Genomic DNA, 26,378 nt, shown 5'->3' on the forward strand with positions numbered 1-26,378 from the left:
TGTTGGTCGAAAATAATTATTGACTGTTCATAATGCTGATAAGAATAGCTAAATATCAGATATCTTGTTTTAATTTATTCATTCAAATTTTAGAATATGCAAGTATGATACTTATAAATTATGTGATCTCAGGGAAAATTGTTTTATGCATTAAGCTCAACCGTAGTTTACATACTTATTACATAAAAAAAATTACTGGATTTCACATATATACAACATACATTTTGTATGTAATATGTAGTTAAGGAATATAAAATGTTGTAATAAATCACTGAAATCTTAAGACGTTAATTTATTTTTATCTTTATGTGAAATTTATTTAGCCGTATTATAATTTAATGATGCGATAAAATACGTCATTATCATTTTTTTTCGACAATGATATCTAGTTTTATAAAAATTGTTTCGGATATGTCTTCTTCATTATTGTTTTTTTCTATAAGTTATTATGATGACTAGTTATATTTAGAACGATATTAAGTGGTTTCTACCCAGTCATCGTGTGTCAAGCTCCCCTAGAAAACGCATACTAACTAAATCGAGAGATCCTATAGTCATCGACGGGCGGATATAAAGATTTATTACATACACACGAGCACAGTAGTCCGGATGTCGAACGAAAATGGGGAGATGTGGACAAGAGAGAAGTTCGCATTACCGGGCACAAGGTTTAGTGGCGCCGACAAACAGACACCCCCCGTCCTCATCACAAGGCGATCGCCATTGATTTTATGCTTTAGAGGGGAAAGTAAGCCGTATTATAATATTTTCAAAATAATTATGTCTGTGCGCAAATGTGAAAGCGACGGAAATTGACGGAGATAATAACAGAATAAATCGAGGGAACTCATGTGTACGAACATTAGTTTAAACATAAAAGTATAAAAAAAAAGTATCAAGATATGAATATTATATGCGTTTATTATCTGTTTATATGCGATAGAGTTTTACAAAAAAGTTATAATTCACAATATTTTAAACAATATAATATAAACTATATTTTATATTTATTTTTTTTTTTTTATAAAAGATGGTAAGTTATAAAAATTATATAGAAATTATTTTTTATATTAATTTGCAGTAGTTGCTCGTATTTACATAGCAGGAAAAAAACATTTAATTTGCATTAGATTCGCAGAATTTTGATTTATCGAGGTTGCAAACAAAAAAATTACTTTAAGTCTTGAATTTTTAAGAAGTAAAAAAATAATCAATTAAAATGAACAATGAATTATAATAATGAAATGTCTTCGACAAAAGTTTTCCTTTTTATTAATAACAATAAGCTAACTAGTTTTTTTATACTATTCAGTTTGTATTGTTTATTTAAGTGCTTATAATAAAATAATAATTAATAGTTATCATAATTTATTTAAATTGGTCACTTATAAACTATTGTGAATTTGTTTTCGAGTATTTGGGCGTGACGCTTGATATTAACTATATAGTAGTTGGCCATTGAAAACTTAAAATGAAAAACTTTTGTATTTTATTTGTGGTTTTGGCATTGAGTTAAAATATTTTGCCAAATTTTATATTTTTTAAAAGTTTGTATTGACAGGAAGTTTTTACGTTTAAAATATAATAGAACTATTATTCGTTTATACTTAACGTTTTTTTCTTTGGATATTTATTTAGGTTTGAAAAATATAAATATATTTGTAAAAGCAGTGGTGTTTGTACTTATTGTTAGTGATTTATTCTTTATACAGTGGTTTTTTTACTCATTTCTTAGTCATATTTCGGTTAGGATGCATTTAAATAAAGTAATAAGTAGTAAGAACAATGCATATAATAATAGTGTTTGACACTTCTTATTAAAACTGTATTTGTATTATACTTACTGAATATGGGTACAAAATAAATTGTATTTAGTTTACGTGTTGTATAAATTCATCAGTTTCAACCCGAATGCTTTTTCTCAATACATTGTTGGCTAAAGTTCCTCTTAGCACTTTTGGAATTTCCTGTTTGGGTAAACTATCGCTTGGTATTTTATTGAACTATAGCAGCCAATTTACACCCCATTCCTTTCGACGTATACAACTTCAAAATTGAAAAATATCGCAGCCGCATTCCGTACGTCTGACGGCCCAGTCAGTAGAAGAGACGTAGGAATTTCCAGAATACCTTCTAACCATTTATGTGGACAAAAATGCTGGTCGTTTATCCCCAATAAAAAACAAAAGCTAAACGGCGGCGATCACGACAAGCGCATTTTCAGTAATGTCAATTTATAGGAGCTTGTGAGTTTTTAGAAGATCTGACGCGACTACTGTTATACCACCACGCCCATTTCTGATGAAACCCAACACTATATGGTCTGGTCTGCCGTTAGCAGATTTTAATTAATTTTCTTTTAACCGTATCCGAGATCCCTTTGATGGTAAGGTCGGTGTTGTGTTGTTACGTTTATATAAAAGCGGATTACATTCCCTGAAAGCGGTAGAAACACCCATGCCAGACCGTCGCCTTTCATTCGCACACCGATATTAATTTGCCCGGACCGTTTTAACGCCACCATCATTCTCGTGAAATAAAGAATAGAAAAAAGAGAGAAAAAAAAATCTTGCCTAGAGTTTTAAAAAGAAAGACTCATAAAGAGGGAATAACTGTTTTTGTTTGTACTTATAGCCAGAGATGAACAGATAGTAAGGGGGAAATAATTCGATTGTATTGTGACGGTCTGTCGGACCAGATAAATAGAAAGAGGATTAATGTTAGTAATAAACGTTTTCAAATACAATTATTTGTTATTCTAAATGTAAAAAACGAGAATGTTGTTATTGAGGGTCGCCAACAAAGGTTATATTTTATTTCAATTAAAATACAGAAGTGAACCATCGATAAATATTTTTTTCGTTATACAAATCTATCAAAATACATGTTTATTTTAGGAAATTAAGCAACGATAAGTATAGATAAATACACATAAATAATGGTATTTAAATGCTAAATATATTGTAGAAATAAATGTAGACCAAATTTGTATAGGATACCCAAATATTTGTGAAATAATATGTTTAAAATAGAGAAACATATTGAACTATTTACATTTTATACAGAAATTAAAAAGAACCCAAACATAACTTTTTAAAAAAAAAAATTCCTTAAATTTTGTGTGTTTAGGATAAACATATGTAAGCATAATTAAAACCAATAATATATATTAATCGTTATACAATAAAACCATAAAAACTGATATTTATGTATAAACAATATGATAGGCTTATACGTTAATGAATCTTTAATATTTTATTTAGTAACGAAGTTACAGCTGTTTAAAAATATATAATAAATACATTTTTGTTTATGAAGTTTTAGAAACTCTTTTGATCCGCAAACATACAACCTTCAAAAAATATCTCGATTTTTTCGGATTTAAACAGAATCAGCGTTATTTAACGCTGTAATATATCTGTAACAATATAACAAAAAATTAATTGAAAATACAAAATTCTAATAATTTCAATGCTAATAAGGGCACAAATAAATATACACTTAAATTTTAAATTAAAACGAACATTTTTCGAAAAGAGCCTTTACCAAAGCCATTAACAAACATAGATTTTAGCATCTTCTACTTCACTGTTAACATCATTAAAAACATTAACCTAAAAACCCAATAAAAAGGATATTTAAAAATATCTGTTAATCATTTGTTATCATTATCTTAATAATAACTAACTTTCATTCGAAAAAAAATTGACTAACGTAAAGTTCTTTGTAGTAATTAAGTATAATTTTTTATTCGAGTGAGTACGAATATGCAAAGATTACAATTACAACCATGAATTATTTATAAACAAGTTATTATTTAAGTGTATTTTAATATAATTCAATATATTTTATTGTCCTCGAAAAGTGATAAAATAATCTTATTGACCACTTAAGTATGAGTTAATAGTCATTGTTTTTCTACAAACATAAACATTAACATGTTAGAATAAACATTATAATATCCGTATATTAATTTATTTGTTATTAATATTTATGTATAATTATCGTGTTATTTAATTATTTAAATTGACCAGAATTAAACGTTGTGTTTCGGCCTGCCGCCAATCCTATTTACTGAAATGATGTGATATGTTAGCTTCTCCGGAATGACTTATCAACAGTTCCGGTTCAAAGCCCACCCTTGTCCAATAGATTTACTTCCGATCCCAATCGTTTCACCATTATCACCACTACCTTCCCCTCCAGTGAATGCAATGTCGTGTATAGGACTAGCGGGGACGGTTAATGTGTTATCAGTTATACGACGACGGTAAACGGGTTACTGTAACGACCCTTATAAGCCTTTGTGTGACTGATTGTTTTTGTAGGTATCCATTCAGTATAGCACAGTACATGCTAGACAAATCTACTATTCGAACAGTACGACAGCGATTGCGTCTACCATATTATTTATCAAAGCAATGCCCGCAGCTGTAATATATTCAGTAGTGTTCTAGGTTTGGACATTTATTTATCACCACAATAGTTTAAACAATATGTTGTGACAACCATATAGTTAACACAATAGGTAAAGATAACAACTATAGTAGATAGCGGCTTTCCTTTAACATACAGTATACATTAGATTTCGTATAATATACGTAATACGTAATAAAAAACAACACAAATTATAATATAACTATTATTATACATCTACGTACACTGTATAGTAAATACATTGTGATATCATGATTTTACAATATTATCCTTAATACTAATTACTACCCCAAAATCATTATAAAATAACAGTACAAAATTATTACTCGTCTCTCTATCCTGGAGACAATTCCATGTCGTTCCTATCCATAACCCAGGCATTTCTCCTCCAGCATTTTTTCCATTGCTCTTTCCTCTGAAAAACTGTCGAGTATATCATAAAAACCGTCTTGACTAGTATACAAAAAAAAATCACCTTCCTATAATAATCTCTTGGGCTCTAAATATACAAATCCTTCAGCAAAAAGCAATACCTTTCATCTGCATTCTTGATATCAGAGGTGTTTTCAACTCCGTATTCAATTTCCTCCATCTTTATGCAATTATACTTCTTCTCTTTTCTCTTGTAATCTACTTTCCCTTTATTTCCTATCCTAGATTCCATTTATTCGCCTAACCTAGCTGGAAATTCCTTCGTCTTTCTCTTTCACCACTGAATGTACAGCTAACTTACATACTCTCTCCTCCAATCCTTTTAGTTCGACAATATTTCCTCTAATTCTCAATATTAGGTTTATCCTGTCCCGTATTTCCTGTTCTGGCAAAGTAGTACAGTTTATTTGGTCGCCAGGTTACTTTGAATCCTAGAAAACGAGACAGCGGATTTCTTTGCTTTCTCAACTACATTAGAGGTAGGATTTTCGGGTCTGAACATACTTTGGTATTTTTATAATTAAATCATATTTTTATCATAAAATCAAACTAACATAATAAATCTGATATCAATAAGAATATTACAATTACTAATTAATAATATGCGAGGATAAGAACTTTGAACTACTGAGTGTTCTATAATTTATTTTTACTCTATTAGTTTTTGAGATTCGGATCGGTTCACTATTAAGATGTAATGATTTGTTCGTACATGCACGACACACTGCTAAACCGCATCCTTCCTTAATAAACATGGTCTTCAGATCCCTTATTCCAACATTTTCTAACTTTTCCATAAAAATACATTCCCGGTGCAGCATGATAAATGGTCCTCTCTTCCTCACAACTTTTCCTTATAGTATCAAAATATAAATTATATAATATGATAACTTTAAAAGTAAAAATGGAAACATAAAAAAAAAATATCTGCTTAACACTAAATTATTTAAAAATAAAATACAAATGATTGTAGTGTCAGATTACAAAAAAATCATTATCACTTTTTATTCTGGTCAGATTTTAAGATTTAAAACCATTTACATTTTTTACAACATTAACATTCCTAAATAAAACCGTGTTAATACTCAAAATTTATAACTCTGGTGAATATTGTATGTATAAGGTAAACCAAATGATAATTATTGTTATGTGATTGTCAATCCCCTTCCCCTTCAAAATGGAGAAAAATCAGCTACTGAATGGGTTGTATTTCTGTATGGTAACAAAAATTTTTAAATGTCTTCTTTTGAATCTAAATCACTAGCTTGAGCCTCTACACTCTCTAAATTACATTGTAAAATACTAATATATGTGAGTATTGTAAAGAGGTTTCGTACTCATTAATGTATTAAATTCAGAAATGTGGTGGACCTTAATTTATTAAACTCTTCTGTAAAGTTAAACCCTCTGGAAAATAATAATGGGTACAATTACTTCTTATATGAATTGTTTGAAAGAAGAGTCTTTTAAGAAATTTGAAAATTATTTAAATAATTATAAATAGCTTTAGGGGTATAGTTTCCTTTGATGCATTTTACCACCCTTTACGAGTAAACTACGTAGACGTTTTTAAAATAAAGGAGTTTTCTCTTGTTTTTAAATTAAATAAAAAATGGTTAGTAAATTATACGCTTATATTTTTAAAAAGTTGTAAAAGGCATAATACATTTTTAAAGATATAAAATACTTATGTAGTAATTAACAAATTACGGTTCTTTTCCCGTAGTCTATCACTAAAAAATGTTGTCTATACTTAATATTTTTAGAGGACGTCATACACCCAATTTCCCAACGTTAAAACTTACTTACGCAGAATGCGTTTTACTCGCTTCGTGATGATTTTAAAGCAAATATACTATTAAAACCCTATATTTAACATTAAAAAAATCACATTTTTTTACTTTAAAAAAAAAAAACTATAACTTATTTTTACGTTATTATTTTCACAATCCGATATGACATTGTTTCGAAAATGTTGTTAACTGATTTTTATAATAGATGTTTTTTCTCTAAAACTACTGTGGATCGAGTAAATCCTATTCTGCGTAGCTAGGATACATTTTTTTTTAAATCGCTGTCAAAGATACTGTGATAGTATGAAAAAAAATCAACTTCCAAAAAAAAGTCCTAATTACTAAACTAATAATTACACCTCATACCTTAACCTTTAAACTAAGATTTCGAAAAAAATTGTCTATACCTAAATCCATAATAATTAAAGGGTTACGTCCTCCTAAAATTATATTAAAATTATTGTGTAAATATGTGTTACAATTCTGAAATGCTTAAAAGATTGTTACTTGATCAGGTAATAATAATAAATTATACTAGACAATAGTAGGGATATCCAAACACTTAACTTTGTTCGATCGAAACCATTGTTCAAAACCGGCGCTCTAGATCGGCAAAATAATGACGCCGACGTTTTATGGACAAACAAATAGTATTTTATCGAACGAGTTTTTTTAAAAAACACCTTAATATTTAAGTGGTTTTCTAAAATATTTAATGAACACCGAAATTGAATTTTACAAATTGGTTACATTTTAACGATTATTATATTATAGTACAGTTAAGAACTTTCATTGATGAGTTTAATAATTCTCTCCTCGTTTTAAGTAGCGTACGTGTGTATGTTTAATTTTCAGTGTTTTATATTTTAAAATAGTCAAATTCAAAGGCAATTTTATCAAGAACTTTAAAAATATGTAAAATTAGTTTAATTTTACATTTCATGTACTACAATATTATAGAAAAAATAGATAAACGTAGGTAATTTAAGTGGCTAGTGGGGAAAAATGATAAAATACCCAGTAATTCATTACATTATTTTAACTTTCGTTGTTTTTAATATTGCATAATGTATGGATCCAAGTAGATATATGAAAATCATTAAGTATATAAAATTGCATTAAGGATTCATGATATTATTTAGTCTTTTAACGCCAATATTTTATATTTTTATTACTATAGTATACTATACTTATACCTAGTTATAAGCGTGACTAAAATGCACGTACCGTTAAAACATCCATATTTGAAGTTTTACTGTAGAACCCATTGATTTTTATACTATAATATATACCCACATTACACGTTGGAATATTCGACAATAGTGGCCAGGTTTTGTAACAATCTATCTATAACAAAATTGTACTCGGTTATTTTTTTTAAATTAGAATTGAGGATTAAACCGACCTATTATGTTTTGATATGAAATGCAATAATATAAATATTCTCGTTTAAGAAAAAGGGTTTTATGGTTTCCGATTGGTCTTTGATAGCAAAAATATAATTTGGGCTACATGCGAAATATGCTGATTGTAGGTCTAAATAATTATAGTAGTAAAATGTATTCAGTATTTTGTAACAACATGTACAACAACAGGTATGTAATTACGTGTCAAATTAATTGTACTGCGTCCGGTTCCGGGCTTGGCCATTACGGACAATATAAAAACTGTGTTTTATTATTATTAGTAACCGCCAGTGGCATAGAGGGAGGGGGTAGATTTTAACGTGACCAAATAGCCGGCAATCACGGTGTATCGCGTGACTCCTCCAACGGCTTTGGACCACCGCGTTGGTATTAACCTGGTTACCCCTTGTCCTACAACATATCCCGACCACCAACCATTTCCTTCCCCTTTCTCCTATTATCCCACACCATGCACAATTTGCGACCAGGTAATTTAACGCCATTACTCCGTAAACGCGGTCGGGCAACTCAACATAGTCGTTGCTGCCGGCTAATTTTACATTGGAAACACTTCCACCCCAGTCCTTGTCAAGCGAGACCCTTTTCCTCGCCTCCTTTATGTAAGTATATCCTTTGGCCCTTTTACAAGGAGGGTTTGATTCAATAGCCTTGGGTAACAATGTATAACTCGGTATGTGTACAGACAAGAGTAAGAGACAAAACCATGAGTAGAAAACCGTGTCAACGGAACAACGCGAAAGGGCACAGCGGAGCAATCTGTTTTTCGTCGTCAACACCACTGCGTGTTTGATCGGCTTATAAATACATAGATATTTATCTAGGCATCCCTTTAGCTAAGTATAAGTCTTTTTACACTTTCATTTTAGTCGATTAATTAAATTTCAGTTAGCTCAGAACGCTAAGCCGCATTGCATGGTTTTTGAAAATATTTTCATTTAGTAACATTGTAATATTAGTAGTCTTGTTGGAACCAACGGCCCAATCTATAGAAGACCACCGCCACATTTGTGCACTATTTTATCATGTGATTCCTTATTTTTTTCCGTATCCCAAAACCTCAAAATCGTAAAATTGGCACACAGGAGGTTTTTTCACAGCAACTACAATACATAAAATAAAATACAAATCTTAATTAATTTATCAATAGAATATAGATTCGCGTCAAATCCGAGGTTTACTAGGCAGGTATAGGACAGACTTCATTAAAAGAATATTTATTTAGTTTTAATATAATAGACATACAGTCAGCAGTAATATTTATCAGTAATTAAATATTTATCATATTTTATATTGTACAGTCATCCAGAAATTGTGAAATTCATTATGCTTAAAACTAAATAGACACTAGTGGTTTTTGTATTTTTAATGAACGTTGACTAATCATAAAATCTATTACTACCATGACGAGGTTTTTATTTTTAAAACGATTATTCTATTTGTCAAACACAATTTTACGATATTTTACTCGAAACTTTATTTTTGTAGAAATTATTATTACTGTTATTGTAAAAATTAATTATTTTTTTAAATAAATAAATAAATAAATATATATATATATATCAAAAACATTAAGTAAGAGGAAAAGAATTGATATTATAGTTTTGAGAAAAAACAGTTGGATAAGTTTTGCGAAATAGCGACTTGTGACTTTGAGCTTTATTTACATAAAGGTTTGTTTCGGAAAAGGTAAGGGATATATTTTGCATGTGGGTATGCGATGAGGTGGCGATGGTGTCGTTGGTGGTAGCGGTGGTTTATAAAGGGTCGCAATGGTCTATGGGAGGCAGTGAAGGGATTTGTCATGTTATGTGACATATGTGTCAAAAACAGGGTCGGAAATCTCGGGATGCGTACACACAAACAAACACATGGGTGCATCCACTACAACGCTTTTTATAATCGCTATTGGCCTGGTGAATCAGGTGGGTGCAAAAAAAAAAAAAATAATATCCCCTCTTTGTATAGTACACATATGGGATGCATACACTACGTCTCCATCACTGTCAGTAAATAATAATATAATAGCATCACGTATACGTAGATGATTATGTCAATGAATACCTCACTGATGTGTAATTCCTGAAAATCTGCAAACGGTGTGGGGGGGGGGGCTGTGGGACTGTGAAGGGTATTTGCAGTCTGTCGAAAATTATCCCCAAAACATTGTTTACGCGCATAACGCACTGTTGTCGGTCGAAAGTACACACGGCCCTTTCCAGATAGTATAATTGGACAACACCATAATTTATAACCCTTCGATCCATCTATTCGATAGTTATCATGTCGGCTTTATTTTGGTTGTGTTTGAGCATCGAAATTGGGAAAATGTAATAAACATACCAGTTAATAATATGAAAACCCGTTTTGTTTTAATTGTATACAGACTGATACACACGACACACGGCATATTGTTTAAGTATATTCATGTTTGCTGCTATTTCGAAAAATGGAATAATTTGTATTTCGCAGTTCACAAATCACATTTATTTTGAGCAATTAATTCCTCCTTTTTAATATGATCAATAATCGATGGTCTGCTACTTTATTAATAAGTACATCGTTATTAAGAATAGGGCCATTTTAACCATATTTCTAAAATAAAAGGCTCAAGTTTGCTGATGCCCGCAAAATAATAAAATTAAGTGAATATTGTCGCTTAAAATGAGGAGAGAAATGAAATCACTTATTAACCGCATGGTTCGTATAAGTGGACGCTCTTGATTTTTTTTAGGTATTTTAAGTCGGTTATCAGAATACCATTCATTTTACTGTACATTTATTTTTTAAATACATTTGTTTATATGTACAAGAAAGACATAATATAACTTTAATTTTTTAATTTTTTATAGCCTTTATTATACATTTAACTGCTCAACAATTACACAGATTAAAGATAGTACGACATAATATAACTTACATGATGGTTGTACCTTCCACTTAACAAAAATCTGAAGTCCACTTACCTTGTTTATTAGTCACAATATTTCCGATAAAAACTTTATCAATAACAATAATATGTTTTTATCTTATAGTTGCCGTACACGTGGTATGTGGAGTCAAATAATGGCATTGCGATGAAGAAACCGGAATTGGACATTCCACAATCGGGCTGGGTACCGTCATTTGTTCAGATATTCCATCTGAAGTTGCCTTGCACCGGTGTTGTCAGTGCCGAAGTTCGCATACAGCTCACCATTAATATTACTGCAGTTAATCCTAAGCACGATGACGTCGTATTAGTTTTTCGCCGGAACAAAATATGTCTCAAGACCACCGACATGCTGTTGGACTCTCTTATCGGTAACCAAGCGCATATTATCATAATATGTACATTATGTCTTTCTCGTTCAGCTCTACATTACACGCCGACTAACAATTAATATTATTATACGTGCACTTTCGTCTGATTTGCATTACAAATTTTACATACCGTGCTTGTACCTTTGAAGTGCATTAGGTATACCAGCGGTCGTTATGCTGAACCACCACTAAAGCATTGTAGCCACGGTTTCGTTTGTTTTAATAATTAATCCGACCTATGCAGAACATCATCGACGAGGATTTAATTAATTAAACAAGCTCGCGAGTATTCACCCTTTTCCCCCTTTCCCTAACTATCTGTACAATTCGAATATACATATATGTGTATTTGTATAAATGGCCAATAATGTATTTCTGCTTAAACAGACGCTTCAGCGATTTTATAACTTGCCAATCTATACATATTAATATAATTTCACATATAGGTAATGTTAAAACTCTAATATACGAATTTGGTAGTATATAATTTCTATTCTTAGTATAGATGTACTGGTAACAATTTAGAGTGTGATAAATAACATCCTAATCGCTCGACGGTGATCAACATTTGAATGCGTTATTAAAATTTGTTAAAGCTTCGCCGTTTTTAACAGGACCACAACTACTAGTTTCCAACGGTTAGAATTAACTACGAAATTCGGACCTTTATTATTGTATTTAAGAACATTTTTAGACCTGCAATATCCTATACTCGCCGCTAATATGTTTTGTCTAACGACACGAGTGGTTTTTTTTTCTTCAGGCAAAGACGAGTCGTTGGAAACAAACCGCGTCGATCATGTTCCACTGAACAGTCCACAACAGCAATACACGTCACACCAACAACCTCAACAGCATTACACATCATACCAACAGCAACAACAACAACAGCAAAACCGCATATCGTCCTCTATCGTTGAAAACACAAGCGTATCGCATTATTCTGCATCGGCGGGAATGGCTCCGATAACAACAATGACTGTGTTAACAACCCAAGAACGTGACGCGCCCGAACAGCTAATGTCCACTGATGGTGCATTCTTCTTTGTACTGGGATGTGGATCTGCACTAATCGTTACACTAGTGGTAGTCACATCTGCACTAGTTTACAAACGCACGAGCAAATTAATATTAAGATCCAAATCAAAAGAATCGCTTCAGTAAGTTCAATTACCATATAACTGTGTTTATTACGTGTAAATCATTAAAATACATAATATTATTGATGACATTATGTATTAAGATTTAAGTATGATGTGATTATTATGATATGATCCTATATACAGGGTATTCAAGAAGTTTGAATGGTTGCGACTTCAATTTTTGTAATAATAGCCTATTAAATTGAGTTGTCGGAAATGGCGGTAGAGTAATTTGGTGAACGTTCATAACTTTTAAGTTACTTATTTCACTATTGGACTACGTGCATTGGACACGCTTACCATTGAAATTTTTTTTTTTTAATTCATTTAAAAATACACACAAAATCAAACATTTTTTTCTTCCTCAGTTTATCGGTTCATTCGGGAACAACACTACTATCACAAGCTCTTTATACATATCTTTAATGACTGACGCGTTATGGTCTATCATTGCTAAATATTTGGTAACTACACCAATCCATGGAATTTTGAATCGTCTAAGGAGTCTTGTTTTATTAATTTTTTTTTTTACTAATACATTTTTTGTTAGCTGGACATCCGCTCTCTATGTACGCTCAAACCATTCTAACCGTTCGCTCCTAATAAAGGAGGTATGGCTTATTATTTAGTATCTTCATATATTCATTTCTTCTTCTTTTGTATGTCTATGTCTCCGAGTTCAAGTTTGGTCTTTATATACTATATAGTTCGTAATACTTTTCTTTTAAACGTGATTATTCTTCTATCTCAGTTGGCATAATAATAATAAAATGAGATCTATTCCCGGTCGTGATCCGTTCATTTATTTTTACATGCATGCTTTTTCTTGCTATTGATGTTGACATCTAAGTATTTGAAATGATCCACTTTTCAAATGTATAGTTATCTCTTATGACTTTTAGAATCTATAATTGGTACTCTTTTCGACACGATCAGGTACTTAGTTTTTTATTTGTTTACGTAAAGTCCCATTTTATTGCTTGCTTTACTAAGTTTTGATGTAGCATTTATGAATTCAACTTTGGTTTTTCTCATCATCTACGTACACCAACATATATAACCGGCTCGTCGTTTATATCTCTTATTATTTTTTCGAGAACTAAGTTAAATAAAGCGGATGAAAGGATGTCTCCCTTTTTAGACCTGACTTGACTTCAAACGGATATGATTTTTTGCAAAAATCCCATTTTGCACAAAGTTCTTTCGTAGCATTGAATTAGTACATCAATTTTAAGTTGTCTTCCATAACTCTTCTTTGTGTCACTATCGTATGCTTGGCTGTAGTCTAAAACACAGATTCAGGTCTTTGCCGATTTCATAATCCTTTACATTATTTGTCTTAGCCCGAGTATTTGGCCTATTGTGAGTTTTCCTTTCCTTAACGGTTCATCATAAATATATTGAAGAACTACTAAACATAAATAGGTACTTAATAAAATAATTACATTTATATTTTTTTAAGAAAATCTTAAAATCATTGTACAATAATAAAAATAATACATTATTACTATTCAACAACATTAATAGTCACACTTTTACATTTTTCAATTTTAGCACAAGTTACACGAGCGCGGCTTACGTGGCCAACCCTAACGTACTGGTCCGAGTCGGTTCGATAACCAGCACCAGTGGCACTTACGCCACCATTCGAAGTGTTAAGAAAATGGGATCGACTACTGTGAAGACCATTGGCTCGAACAGCAGTCACGTGTCACCGTACGCTACTAGTTATGTAGCGGCTGCTGGAGACAATTATCACGTCTACTCAAAGCCTGCATCGCCCACCCCGTCCAAGATATCGTACTACGCATGCACGGCGCTGGTAATTTTTTTTAAATAACACCAATGTAGATATTGTATTATTATTATCATCTACGAAATTTCACGAAGTCCTTGCTCGAGACTTAATTCAAATGCTAGTGCTTTTTATTTAAAACACTTTTGAGCAGAAAATAATTTTAAAAAAGATCGAAACGATTATGATATGTCTATTTGCATTTTTGAAATTGTAGGTGTCTTTTATTTTTAGCCTATTTTTTTACAATATTTACAGATTTATACTCAACAGATTTTATTATATTCAAATTTGCTTATATTACATTTTTGTTTTGCCAGTACTAGGATACTATGATTTATATTCTCCTCCTTTTTTTTCCTCATCTATTCTCTCGGCTATTTTTGGTCACTACTCATTCACTTTAGTTCACACACCTTTCACATATACATAGGCTATTTTTTTTATCACTATCAATTTCTCCATCCATCGACTTTCGTCTATACGTTTTTTGTAATCTAAATTAATTCCCATTATCTTACTGTCTATTCGCTTCACTTCTCATAACATGACCAATGCCTTAACATGCCTTAATCTATTCTTTATCGCCTTTTTTTACAGTGAAGCGATCACGTCAACACATTCTCTTATATGTGTATTCATTTCGTATTGTATCCATCCTAGTTACCTCATACATACACCTCAACATATCATCTCGCTGAAATGCCTATTTTCTGTTCAGATTTCTTATAATATGCTGATCTTAAAAATGTAGTTTATTTTGTTTCATTAAACATGTCTTTAAGAGCTATTACTTTATAATGCATAAATAATTTTTCGTTCTGTATGGTAATATATTTTTATTTGACTCAATATCTTTTATAACGCACAAAAACTTTTAGTCACTTCAAAGTACATTGTACACTAGTATTATCTAAACATCTTTAATTTTCAATTATTATTCAAATTATTCAACACCATTAGTTAACATTTTAATATAGTATGGAAATTCAACACAAAACGGAATACTGAGAATATTTAAGTCTCACGTCTTAAAGAGAGAAAAGTAATTATATGCAAGTTAAATTTATAAAGCCATTAATTTGTAAGCAATATTAATTTTCATTCGTTAATATAATTTATTTGGAATCTTGTTGTCTGTTTCTTTAAAGCTAAATGTTTAAGGTTAAATTTATAATTTGTATCAAATATATTAATATTTTTTACAGTTTTTAAAATTAAAATATGTACGAACATTAAAACACGAATTTAAGGGGAACGGAAAGCGACAATTTTTTTACAAATAAAGACTAAAACGTGGAGTCACTTTCTGAAGTGTCTACCGAACTGATTTAAAACATTTTTTTTTGTTATATAGTTTAACGTCTTCTCTATGGGGCTAAAAGACTGATTCTTAATTTTTGTTTTCAAAAAAAATGTATAAGCATTTTTATTTTTACTTTTTTATAGTTTTTTCTAATACATCTAACTACTGTTTTAATCGCCAGATCAAAAATCGGCCTTACAATCCCCATAAAAAAATAGTAAGCTTCACATAAACAAAAATTGAGATCCGTCCAATAGATACGCCAGAAAATGACTTCTACGAAAGTCATTTTTTATCTAACTTTCTCCAGAAGTCGGAGAAAATTAATTTTAAAAATATTATAATTAGAAAATGTTAATATGTGTTAAACTTGAAATTAGTAGGCATATTAAAAATGCCTATTAGATCAATTTTTGTAAAGTATTGCCTATCCTTTGCCCCTTAATAAATAGTGCTTTCCGTTCCCCTTAAAACAGTTATCGGAATAATTATTTTACCATAATATTTCTGAGATCGGACGCAAATAGCCCCGTGAAAGGTAATGCCGATTTCTTCATTAAAACGTCATTTGTTCTGAAAACAACAAACATACGTTAGCGTGATTCACAGTCTACATAATTAATAATTCGTGGGCATGGCTCTGAACAATTTAACAGGGATATTTTAGATTCCTATGCTAATTATCCGTTAAACTATGTGTACCAGACATGTAAATTAATTCTGCGAGCTTTGCGTTTGCCCTTTCCGGCTGTTCCGCCTATCAACTTGTCTACCTCTGTCGGTCTTATCGAATCACGGTAAACCAAAAATCAATAAACCATAACGGTTATACACGTCTCGTTCCTTCGCTGGTGACACGGTCATTACGCAAAATCGTTTCACGTGATTCAGGCACATTACCACAGATAAATCATCTCGAGGTCGTAACCGATTCCCACCCACCAAATGGGCACCGAGCCATTTAACCGGATTAGAAACGCAACAACCCCGTGGTAGATAATGTGTAGAATCAATGTCCTGGCACATTTTTTTCGTGCTCGGACAAAACACTTGAGTGGAATTCTGCCAACGACGGAATAGCCGTAATGTGAACCAAAATCGACGCTTCTGTCGTCTTGTTTATTACGGCCATTATAGATTTTGGGTTAAAGGACTTTCGAGACTCAATCAATCATACATTTCTTTTTATCGTTGACAAGTCTGAAGGGCAAGAAAAGGGAAACAGGAAGGTACATCGTCACTAGTTCAATACGTCATCAAAATCAGTTTATTCGTTCACTTTTATACTTTTTTATATATATGCGTGTGAATGAATAATAATGAATGATCGGTGAAAAATAAAATGAGAAAAGGTTCGGGTATAGGCTTTTATAAAATAAATTATGACTATAAAACTATATCGTTAATGCTCAAGTCCCCTAATGATAATTGCAACGGGAATTCAAACACCCTCCGAATGTCCCGTAACTGACCCTACACGTATGATAAATTATATATGACGCTAATTTCCGAACCCAAAGTAATGTATGGCGTGGCGTGGATTTCCATTGTTTCCGCTTAGATGGCCGTTAACGATCGCAAAATGTACGACGACTTAGAAGACCGGATTGTATCGCTGGACTCGCACGGTGTACCGGTCAAGTTGGAAAAGCTGCTACAGGAAGGAGCGTTCAGTAAGGTATATCAAGGCGTGTACCAAAGCAAAAGTGGTGTTTCTCAAGAAGTGCTCGTCAAAACGGTCACGGGTAAGTACAACATGATACATGTTATCAAAATACTTACAAAGAATTGTTGTATTAAAATTTACGGGGCAAATATCTTTAACTACAGATCAATAGATAGATTATGCGCATACTAATAATTTAAACGTCTTAGTTTAAAAATAAACTGTACGCTATTTTGATTGAAGTAATGAGAGCTAAAAGGGTACGTGTTTTAAAATGGTAACATATTTTTAAGCAAATTTTTTTATCGTGCAATATTATTGTTGTTAAAAACCCCTATTTCTATCTGTAACAATACAAAATTGTTACTATTTTACCTACATTTTCGAATGGGATATCAAGGAAGATGTAACATAACCTACAAGAATACCTTAAACATATGATTTTTAATTTGATCACTTGTATAATTTTATAAATATTACTTATACCTTTTTGGTTCTCATCAATTACATTATAATTTATTTATAGGTCTTGCCTAAAAAATGTGAAATTGTCTGATGATTGGATATTTGTTTTATTTTATTTTATCTGAGACCTTTAGCTAATTTTTTAATATCATTCTTCATTCAAATCATGATTTTAGATGATCAATTACAAATAAGTTTAAACGTAAATTAACTAGAATCCATATTTTTCGAAGTATTGCAGTAGTGATTTATTTATTCGTCTACTCTGTATTTTAATTAATTTTTGTTTAATATAGTAAGCTTAACAATTCTTAATATGACATTTAAGTAGTTTACTTTCAAATCTATAGCATTACTTATACGGAATATAAATTAACTTATTTTTTGCGACAGAAGCATTTTGCATGTATCTACTTTAAATAAAAAAGCAAATAAAAAAGAAATTCAACTGTAATCTATACAGTTTCGATATTGCTATAGATTGAAATGATATAAAAAGTTGCCTATTAAATCTAAATATTTGCTGACTGGAACAAACATTTTTATCCCTAGCATTTGATTAAAATAAAGTACATTCACTTTAATTTATTTAAACGTCAATGCTAATATTAAGTTGTAAATATACACGTCTGCAATTTAAATGCTTTTCTCCGACGCAACAAACAATATAATATAATTCACAATAAACAACAAAAAGAATTTAGTCAAGCCGTCAGACTGGTTTTGTAGTTTTATCACTTGAATAAAGTTCATTATAAAGGGCGAGATAGCTGGAAACAAAAATCGTCATAACTTCTAAAATGTTAGTTCTAAAGAGTTCAACTCTTTGTCAGATGATTCTAGAATTCCTAGTGTGTGTGTTATTATAAGTTATAACAATTGTAGTAAAAAAAAAAAAAAAATACAACAAGATCAATTTATATTTGATCAACTCGACTCTCTTGGGCATAACTTCACGCTCATTCGAAAACAACTTTAATCGTCACAGAAAAAACATTTCACAAAAAAAAAAAAATGAAAATAATTTTCATTTTTATCCTTCTTTTTTGTATCTTCTTGCCTACAAAAGGAAATATTATGACCGACTAAACAATATCCGGTACTTAACTATCTATGGATAGTGGGACAAATAGTTTAAAATAAAATATGAATATAATACCTATGAATAGGTAATAGGAAAAAGTAAAATAAAAATAAATAAATACAAATTTTCAATACTATCCGTCAACTACAGATTTTTGAGAAATGTATAAATGTTAAAGCCCTATTCTAAATCTACCGTTAGACTAATTATCAGGCTTTAATCCTGAAATCTTCACCTAAAAAAGCGAAATAAAGAAAAAGTTCCACCTCTTCTAGAGGAAAGGGTTTAAAATATTTGTTTGGTTTGTCAACGCTTATCGGCATTACTATATTTATAGAATATTCCATACAAAATTGGAACTAATTCGACTATTTTATTTATTTATTAATTTATATATATTTATACGCTTCCAGGGCAATACTAAAAAACATCATAAAAAAACAATTTATAGAGTGATTGGTCCATGTATAACCTATATAAAACCTATACTTTTGATTCAAAAGTCACAATATTTTTTACTCGTACTTTGTATGATAGGAAAATAATGTTTTTACAGGAGATGCTGCATCACAGCAAGTGACTATGTTCCTGACGGAAAGTTTAATGTTGCATGGCCTTCCTGGTCACGTTAACATTATACAACCAATTGCTGTCTGCCAGTATTCTAACAAACCTCCCTCCGTATTGTACCCTTTTAACAACAAAGGAAATTTGAAAAAGTATTATCAGCTTATTCATTTTATACTTGTATTTTCGTCTATCATATATAAATATGATTTAAAAATTCAATTTCTTTTTTTACAGATTTCTGTGTGATTGTAAAAAGAAAAATAATGACTACTACAACCTTACTACTAAAGACATAGTCAACATGAGTGTACAACTATGTTTAGGATGTGTATTCTTACATAGCCAAGGTATTTGCCATAAGGACATTGCCACTAGAAATTGCGTGTAAGTAAAATATCATAAAAAATACCTTTAGAAAATTAAATTAGAAGCTATACAATATCCTTAAATATTTTATTACGTCTATTATTTATGGACCATGAAATTACTCGTACTATTGACCTAAAAGTAGTAACCGAATTAGTACATACTGTATGTTTATAATACATTTTACAAAGCCTTGCCATACGTCACCCGTAATCGTAGTTGTTATCGATTTGTCTTAATATTAATGAAAAAAGTATACATTTGGCAAACTACAAATTATAATCAAGGGCCGATGATCGTAAATGAGTCTTGAACTCGCATAAGTGAATAGTGGTAAATGGACATATATAATACCGAACCTTAATAATAAAACTAGCTTAGTGTGTATGTATATTATGCAATCATTTTTTATATTAATTTATTAAATTACAATGATTTTTAAAAGGCAAAAGCTCAAATTTATTTTAAAAGATTAGTCTCAGATAATAAATATCAAGTTCGCTTCAACCTTTTAGAATACGTCACAATATGATCAAGTTTAAACGTTGACAAAGTATTACAGTACACCATAAATAGTATGTTAAAGCTATTTATAAAGGATATTATTAATATTACTTAGTTCTTATAACCCGTCAACGTCAAGCAATATTATTGACGGGTATAATATAATTTTAATCATACTACACTGATATGGCTGTTTTAAAATAAAATACATTGCATACATGCATTACTTTCTGATAATAACGTATAATAATCAATGTCCACCACATTAGTACCGCATTTATAGGCAATTTTTAAAAGTATTATTTCCTATGTCAGTGTTCTAATTTACTGAGACTTATAAAAAAAATCCGATTAGGCACAAATAAACATGCATGTTATAGCATTAACTATTAAGATCAATACATTATCTTTTATAGAAAATAGAAACAAACAAATATAATTAAGATTTCTGCTTTGAGTCTTAGAAATTAAAATAATTAATTAAAGTGAACTTTGTAAACAAACACAATAAACTAATTTTAAACTGAATACACGCCAGTTTAAATTCTTATATGTATTTCAAAAGTTAGTTACACTATTAATTCATTGTTGCAAAATGCTATCTAAGTTCAAATGCTTACACAATAGCTCTTAGATTTAAATAGGCTTGCTTGTTACGTTTTAGACATGTTTAGTGTAAAGTTTTCAAAACAATGAATTTCTAAGGGCTCTGTTAAAATCAGGCGTTAGTGAACTTATGAAATAAGATCCCCACGTTGAACTTTAAAATCACTGACGGGTGTTTAAAGAGGGACACGTAAATTGTAATTTTCTCTTCCCTGGTTTACTCCTCTTTCAAGCTAGTCCCTTTGAAATCTGTTTACGTGTGTCCCCTTTATTATTTTACTCGTTCGATTAATAACCGCAACTGTTTGTCTATTAGGGTGGACGAAAAGTTGCGTGTTAAACTAGCCGATAGTGGTCTATCCAGAGACTTGTTCCCTGAAGATTACTCATGCCTGGATGACAACGAGAACCGGCCTATTAAATGGATGGCGTTGGAAAGTATCACATTGCGAACGTACAATGGTGCCTCGGACATAGTAAGTCGTTGCTCTAATTTTGATTTTGTAAGCCGAATCGCTTACTTGCATGAATACGTTCGTTAAGTGTTTAACGAGTCATAAAATTATTTTAATTTAGTAGGTACTACTAAACCACTTTGTAGTTGTTTAAAACTTATTTAGTAAATAACTTGCAATAGCTTACTAGTAGGGTAAAATACTGCTTGTTGCAAGATAACCGAATGATAAAAAAAGAAAATTTAAATAATGAAATGAGAGTAATTTTTTGGGGAAGGGAGGGTAATGAATAACTATTTCACCCTACGATAGTTGTAAACAACGATTGTAAGTAAAACTGTAGGAAGCTATATTAACCACAACATATAATGTCATTTGTAATAAAAACTAAAATCTACTATGATTAGTACCTACGATGGATGTGCGTATGAACACTGTACACGCTATCATAAAATTATTATTTTATATATATATATATACATATAAATTATGTTCAACATGAATATATAATGTTCAAAATACTGGAAATTAATGACACTAATGGATTTTATCACGAACTTGTACTATGTTTTAAAAACAAAACCGTAAAAGTTACATTATAATATTTATGTGTTGATCTTTTATAAAATAATAATTATAACATATACAACATACTACCTATTACAACACCTAGCGTGTTTTTTAGCTATAATACTCGTATGTGTTCCCTTAAAAAACAAGTAAAATATATTTAATCTAAAATATTGAAAAATATGCTAGTTTATTAATACAATTTTAAATATTCTATGTTAATGACTGATGTTTTTTTTTTTTTAATATCTTTTTTTAGATATATATATTTTTTTACATAGTGCAGACCTAATTCATCGCCGCTTTCATTAACTCTCACTTTAAATTCTATAATATACTTTTTTTTCTCCTATCGCCATTGAATATTTTTTAATTATTTTATTAAGAATCAGGGACCTTAATCTTAATTAATTAAGATTTAGAATTCAGATACAATTACATAATATTATATTAAAATAATATTCACATTTGTGTATGATGTATTTTATTATATTCATATGAATATGATAACATTCAACTTTTTTTTTTTAGTGGTCTTATGGTGTCCTTTTATGGGAACTCATATGTTTGGGATCACAACCGTATGCCAATATTGATCCATACGATCTCAGTCTGTACCTGCAAGATGGCTACCGACTTTCACAACCAATAAACTGCCCAGACGATCTGTAAGTAAATAAAAATCGTAATATAACGAATTAAAATAATCCCTAGTACTCACTATTAACAGAAATAATTTCCAGCTATTGGATTGTAGTTGATATATAGTGCTAATTATTTGAAACTCAAAAAACCTATGTAATATGTTATAATTGTTATTATTATTATAGTTTTGGCATGATGACTTGTTGCTGGTTACCTAATCCAGAAGAACGGCCGTCATCCGCTCAAGTGTTGGCTTGTTTGCAAGATTTCCAAAAAACTCTTACCCAGTTTATATGAATGTTTCTCAAACTTTGTACATTTATTATTTATTGTTTTGTTTTTGTTTATTATATAGTTGAAACAAACTACGTTTCTCAAATTATAATTACACAGGTGCTAAAACAATTAACGTTTGTCTGATTATAAATGTATTAATTTTTTTTTTATTCAGTGTATGTTTGATGTTGGGTTGTGAATCGATGAATTCGATATCATTTAATTTATTGAAAAAATAATACCTTCTTTTTCATATAGCATACGCCATATTGTTATTAAGGTAAAATACTAAAAATTCAAAGTAAATTTTATTAAATGTATGTCTTATAATTATTCTGTCGTATTTACACTTTTTAACTCTACAATAACAAATATATGTTTTAATTGAAGTTCCCGTGTTTAACTATGTTATATTTAACTCCCCTTTGGATTTCTCTTAAATAATTATACTCATCATCTCCTACAGTAGAATAGGTAAATGACATTAAGATTTGTGGATTTAGAAGTGAACCCGAAAATAAGTAGATCGAACTACTTATAAATATAGAATAACGACATGTATAGGTAGAGACGTAGATGACGACAGTTAAATACGAAATTATGAAGAGAGGGGATTTAGCTAGCCAAATGATCCCGTTTGTATGGGATAACGCCGCTAGAAAAAGAAAAATATATATATTTTTTTAATACACGAATCAAATAAACAATTAGTTATAACATAAATTTAAAACTAGAAAAACAGTTCACCTAACCTAACCTATAAAACACATAATTCGTTTTACTATAAGTGTACTTTTATCTTCTATACAATATGCACTGGGTAGATGTTATGAAAAAAATTCTAGTGCATGTAACCTTTTATTATCAACCTTTTTGAATGTCCTATGAAATTAACTTTAAACGATAAAACGGGAATCAACCATTCCATTTTTTGATTCTGAATGTGCATGATTGCGTTCAATAATGGTTACGAGTTAACCCCGTTTTTTTTACCTGGGGTTGAAACTATAAATATAAAATTATATATAATGTTTCCTCGTCTGTGTAATAATATGCTCCCTTCTAATTATCTGCATGAGTTTTTTCGATCTCTACTTTTATTCACCAATTTATTATACAATTGAGCCTGGTTGAATTTGAATATATTAACGCATTTACGTAACACGGTACACAGGCAGTAAAAAATAATTTACATTTTCGTTTTTCCAACACTCAATATAACAGGAAAATAATATCAAATATGACCGCAGAACGAGTAAGTAAGGTGAATGTTTAATACGAAATTTCGAGTGATGAAAATATTCATGCATGTTATATTTTTATCAAGTGCAAATCGATAGGTATTATTTAAATATAAAAAAAATGTATTGATTGGAATCGAACTATACTGGACGAGTCATAGCATTCTAACGGAGGGCTTATACTAATGGCTAGTGGATATTATGGATTTAAATAACACTAATATAAATTATAAACAAATTCTAAACACCATTGAGTATCGACTGTACTCGATGATATCATCTACGTCCAAAATTTAAATGTTGTAAGTAGATACTTGCATAGAGTTTAAGCAAAGTAATTATGTAATAAAAACAGTAGCCGCCAGTTCGAGCATTATACTACTTATCGAAAGCAAACAGTAATAGCATTCCATCTTACGTTACTATTGATTTCTTGTACGCTAAACTCTTCAATGGTCACTTCTCTTTACACCTCTACTCAATCTCGTATACCGTAATCTAGTTTACTGATAATTATTAGGCTTTTTGCTTGTCTGCGGCCGGTTAGAGCCGATTATAGCCGTTCGTGAAAATACTGTGGCAAACACAAATTGAGGAAAGAGTCGTCCACGTTGGTGAAGATTAGAAACAGTGTGCTTATAATCATCTGTCGTAATGAGTATACAGTCAAAGGATTCTGGATATTGAAACAAAATGGGAAAACGTAAAACATTAACGAATTATTTTTGTTTTGTATGTGCCAAATAGTTTATATTTTTCTGTAAACAGTACGTGAAATTATCTCGCGCAACACGTTAGCAAAACAAAGTAGCTTCATCAATCATTAATAACTAACGTAAAATGCATGCCTACATTAATTTATGTCGAACTAGATACCGCAGTCTAAATTAATCCTCAAGTTGAACGTTTTAAACCCTCGACGTTTTATGTAGGTACGTCATGCGATAAGCGCATTTCAAATGGCATTATTTCTATTGTAAAATTCTGCGGCGTCAGTGGAGGCAGTGGAAGCCGTTGTCCCTCAGTTCCTACAGAGTAGCAAAATATAGTATACCTATTTTGCCTCTCAACGAATTAAAAAAATGATTTACTATTAAAATTATCTGAATTAAAAAATAATTAGCGTTTTTTCATTTTAAGTTATGATTTTTTTTTTTTTTATTAACCTTTTAGTGTATATAGCCAATAACCACAAATTATGACATGTACAGGTTGACCACGAAAACATTTTACATTTTCAAAAAGGCAAAATAGTATTAATTTTTCAAAAAAAAATTTTTTTTTAACTTATGTAAAATATTTGTGGATGTATGCCATTTATTTTACAGCAATTTTCGAGAAAAAAAAATGTATTTTACTTGATATTATATAATAATATTATGTTTGTGGGTGTAAGCCATTTACTTCAAGTAGCAAAAATGAGATCAGGAAGGTGATGTCCGTCTTCCATGAGGCAATTTTCAATTCTTTTGAGGAAGTTCTTCCACACTCGTTCTAGTGTCTCCCTCGTGATTAGTGGCACCTCTGTACGAATTGTCGCTTTTAAATCACCCAAAGAAAATTGCCGTACACTTGTGGCTTACACCCACAAACATAATATTACACAATATCAAGTTAAATACATTTTTTTTCTCGAAAATTTCCGTAAAATAAATGGCATACACCCACAAACATGTTACATAAGTGAAAAAATTAATATTATTTTGCCTTTTTGAAAATGTAAATTGTTTTCGTGGTCATCCTGTATAACAATTTTTTTTTTTTTTTTTAATTAAATTAAATTTCTTTGTTTATTTTTTGTTTTATTGTTTTTAGCTTCACTACGTAGTTTAGAGGATTAGTGATTTTACCATGATGTGTGATTTTATTTTTTAGTCTGTACCTACTGTAGTCTGTAACTTTTTTAATATCAATTACAAAAGGCCAATAATTGTTTTAATTTATGCTAGAACATTTGTGTGTAAAACAAATACTTCGAATAAAAAAAATTATGCAACAAGAGGATCTTGTTTTTATTTTAAAAAAACATTAATGAAAAGTTTAGGCATTAAATTAATTCCTGGTCAGTAACATCTAGGCCGGGACCCATAGGGGTTGTGTCTGGTGGAAAATGTTTGCATTAAGTCATGCAAAAACTTTAAATGATTTTGTTTGTTTTATAAAATTTTAATAAAAAATAATAATAATTCGGTTGCGATATACTTTTTTTCAGCAAAATATCATGTAAAAATTCAGAGAGCTAGCAAATGAAAATAAAATGTTCGACTGAAAATTAAAACACTTTTTTTTTATAACGCT

General features: G+C 30.3%; 1 protein-coding gene across 3 annotated transcripts in view; it reads left to right on the forward strand.

Moving 5' to 3' along the window:
* LOC126835426 (tyrosine-protein kinase Dnt-like) overlaps positions 1 to 23,128 on the forward strand; it is a 47,766-nt gene extending 24,638 nt beyond the window's left edge. For 2 of the 3 annotated variants that reach the window (XM_050568004.1, XM_050568005.1), the window contains 9 exons: positions 11,122 to 11,389; positions 12,153 to 12,549; positions 14,086 to 14,353; positions 17,194 to 17,377; positions 19,404 to 19,566; positions 19,652 to 19,801; positions 21,210 to 21,369; positions 22,450 to 22,586; positions 22,749 to 23,128. In XM_050568004.1, coding sequence (XP_050423961.1) covers positions 11,122 to 11,389; positions 12,153 to 12,549; positions 14,086 to 14,353; positions 17,194 to 17,377; positions 19,404 to 19,566; positions 19,652 to 19,801; positions 21,210 to 21,369; positions 22,450 to 22,586; positions 22,749 to 22,860 — 1,839 coding nt within the window. In that variant the 3' untranslated portion in view covers positions 22,861 to 23,128. The remainder of the gene's footprint in view (positions 1 to 11,121; positions 11,390 to 12,152; positions 12,550 to 14,085; positions 14,354 to 17,193; positions 17,378 to 19,403; positions 19,567 to 19,651; positions 19,802 to 21,209; positions 21,370 to 22,449; positions 22,587 to 22,748) is intronic. The other variant, XM_050568003.1, reaches the window with a different exon arrangement.
* Positions 23,129 to 26,378: the final 3,250 nt, after the last annotated feature.

This window comes from Adelges cooleyi, unplaced genomic scaffold (assembly GCF_023614345.1).
Source record: "Adelges cooleyi isolate 19-005CV unplaced genomic scaffold, UGA_ACOO_1.1 ACOO_flye_CR_arks_rails_tigmint_CR_PRNA_23, whole genome shotgun sequence".
Taxonomy (NCBI): domain Eukaryota; kingdom Metazoa; phylum Arthropoda; class Insecta; order Hemiptera; family Adelgidae; genus Adelges; species Adelges cooleyi.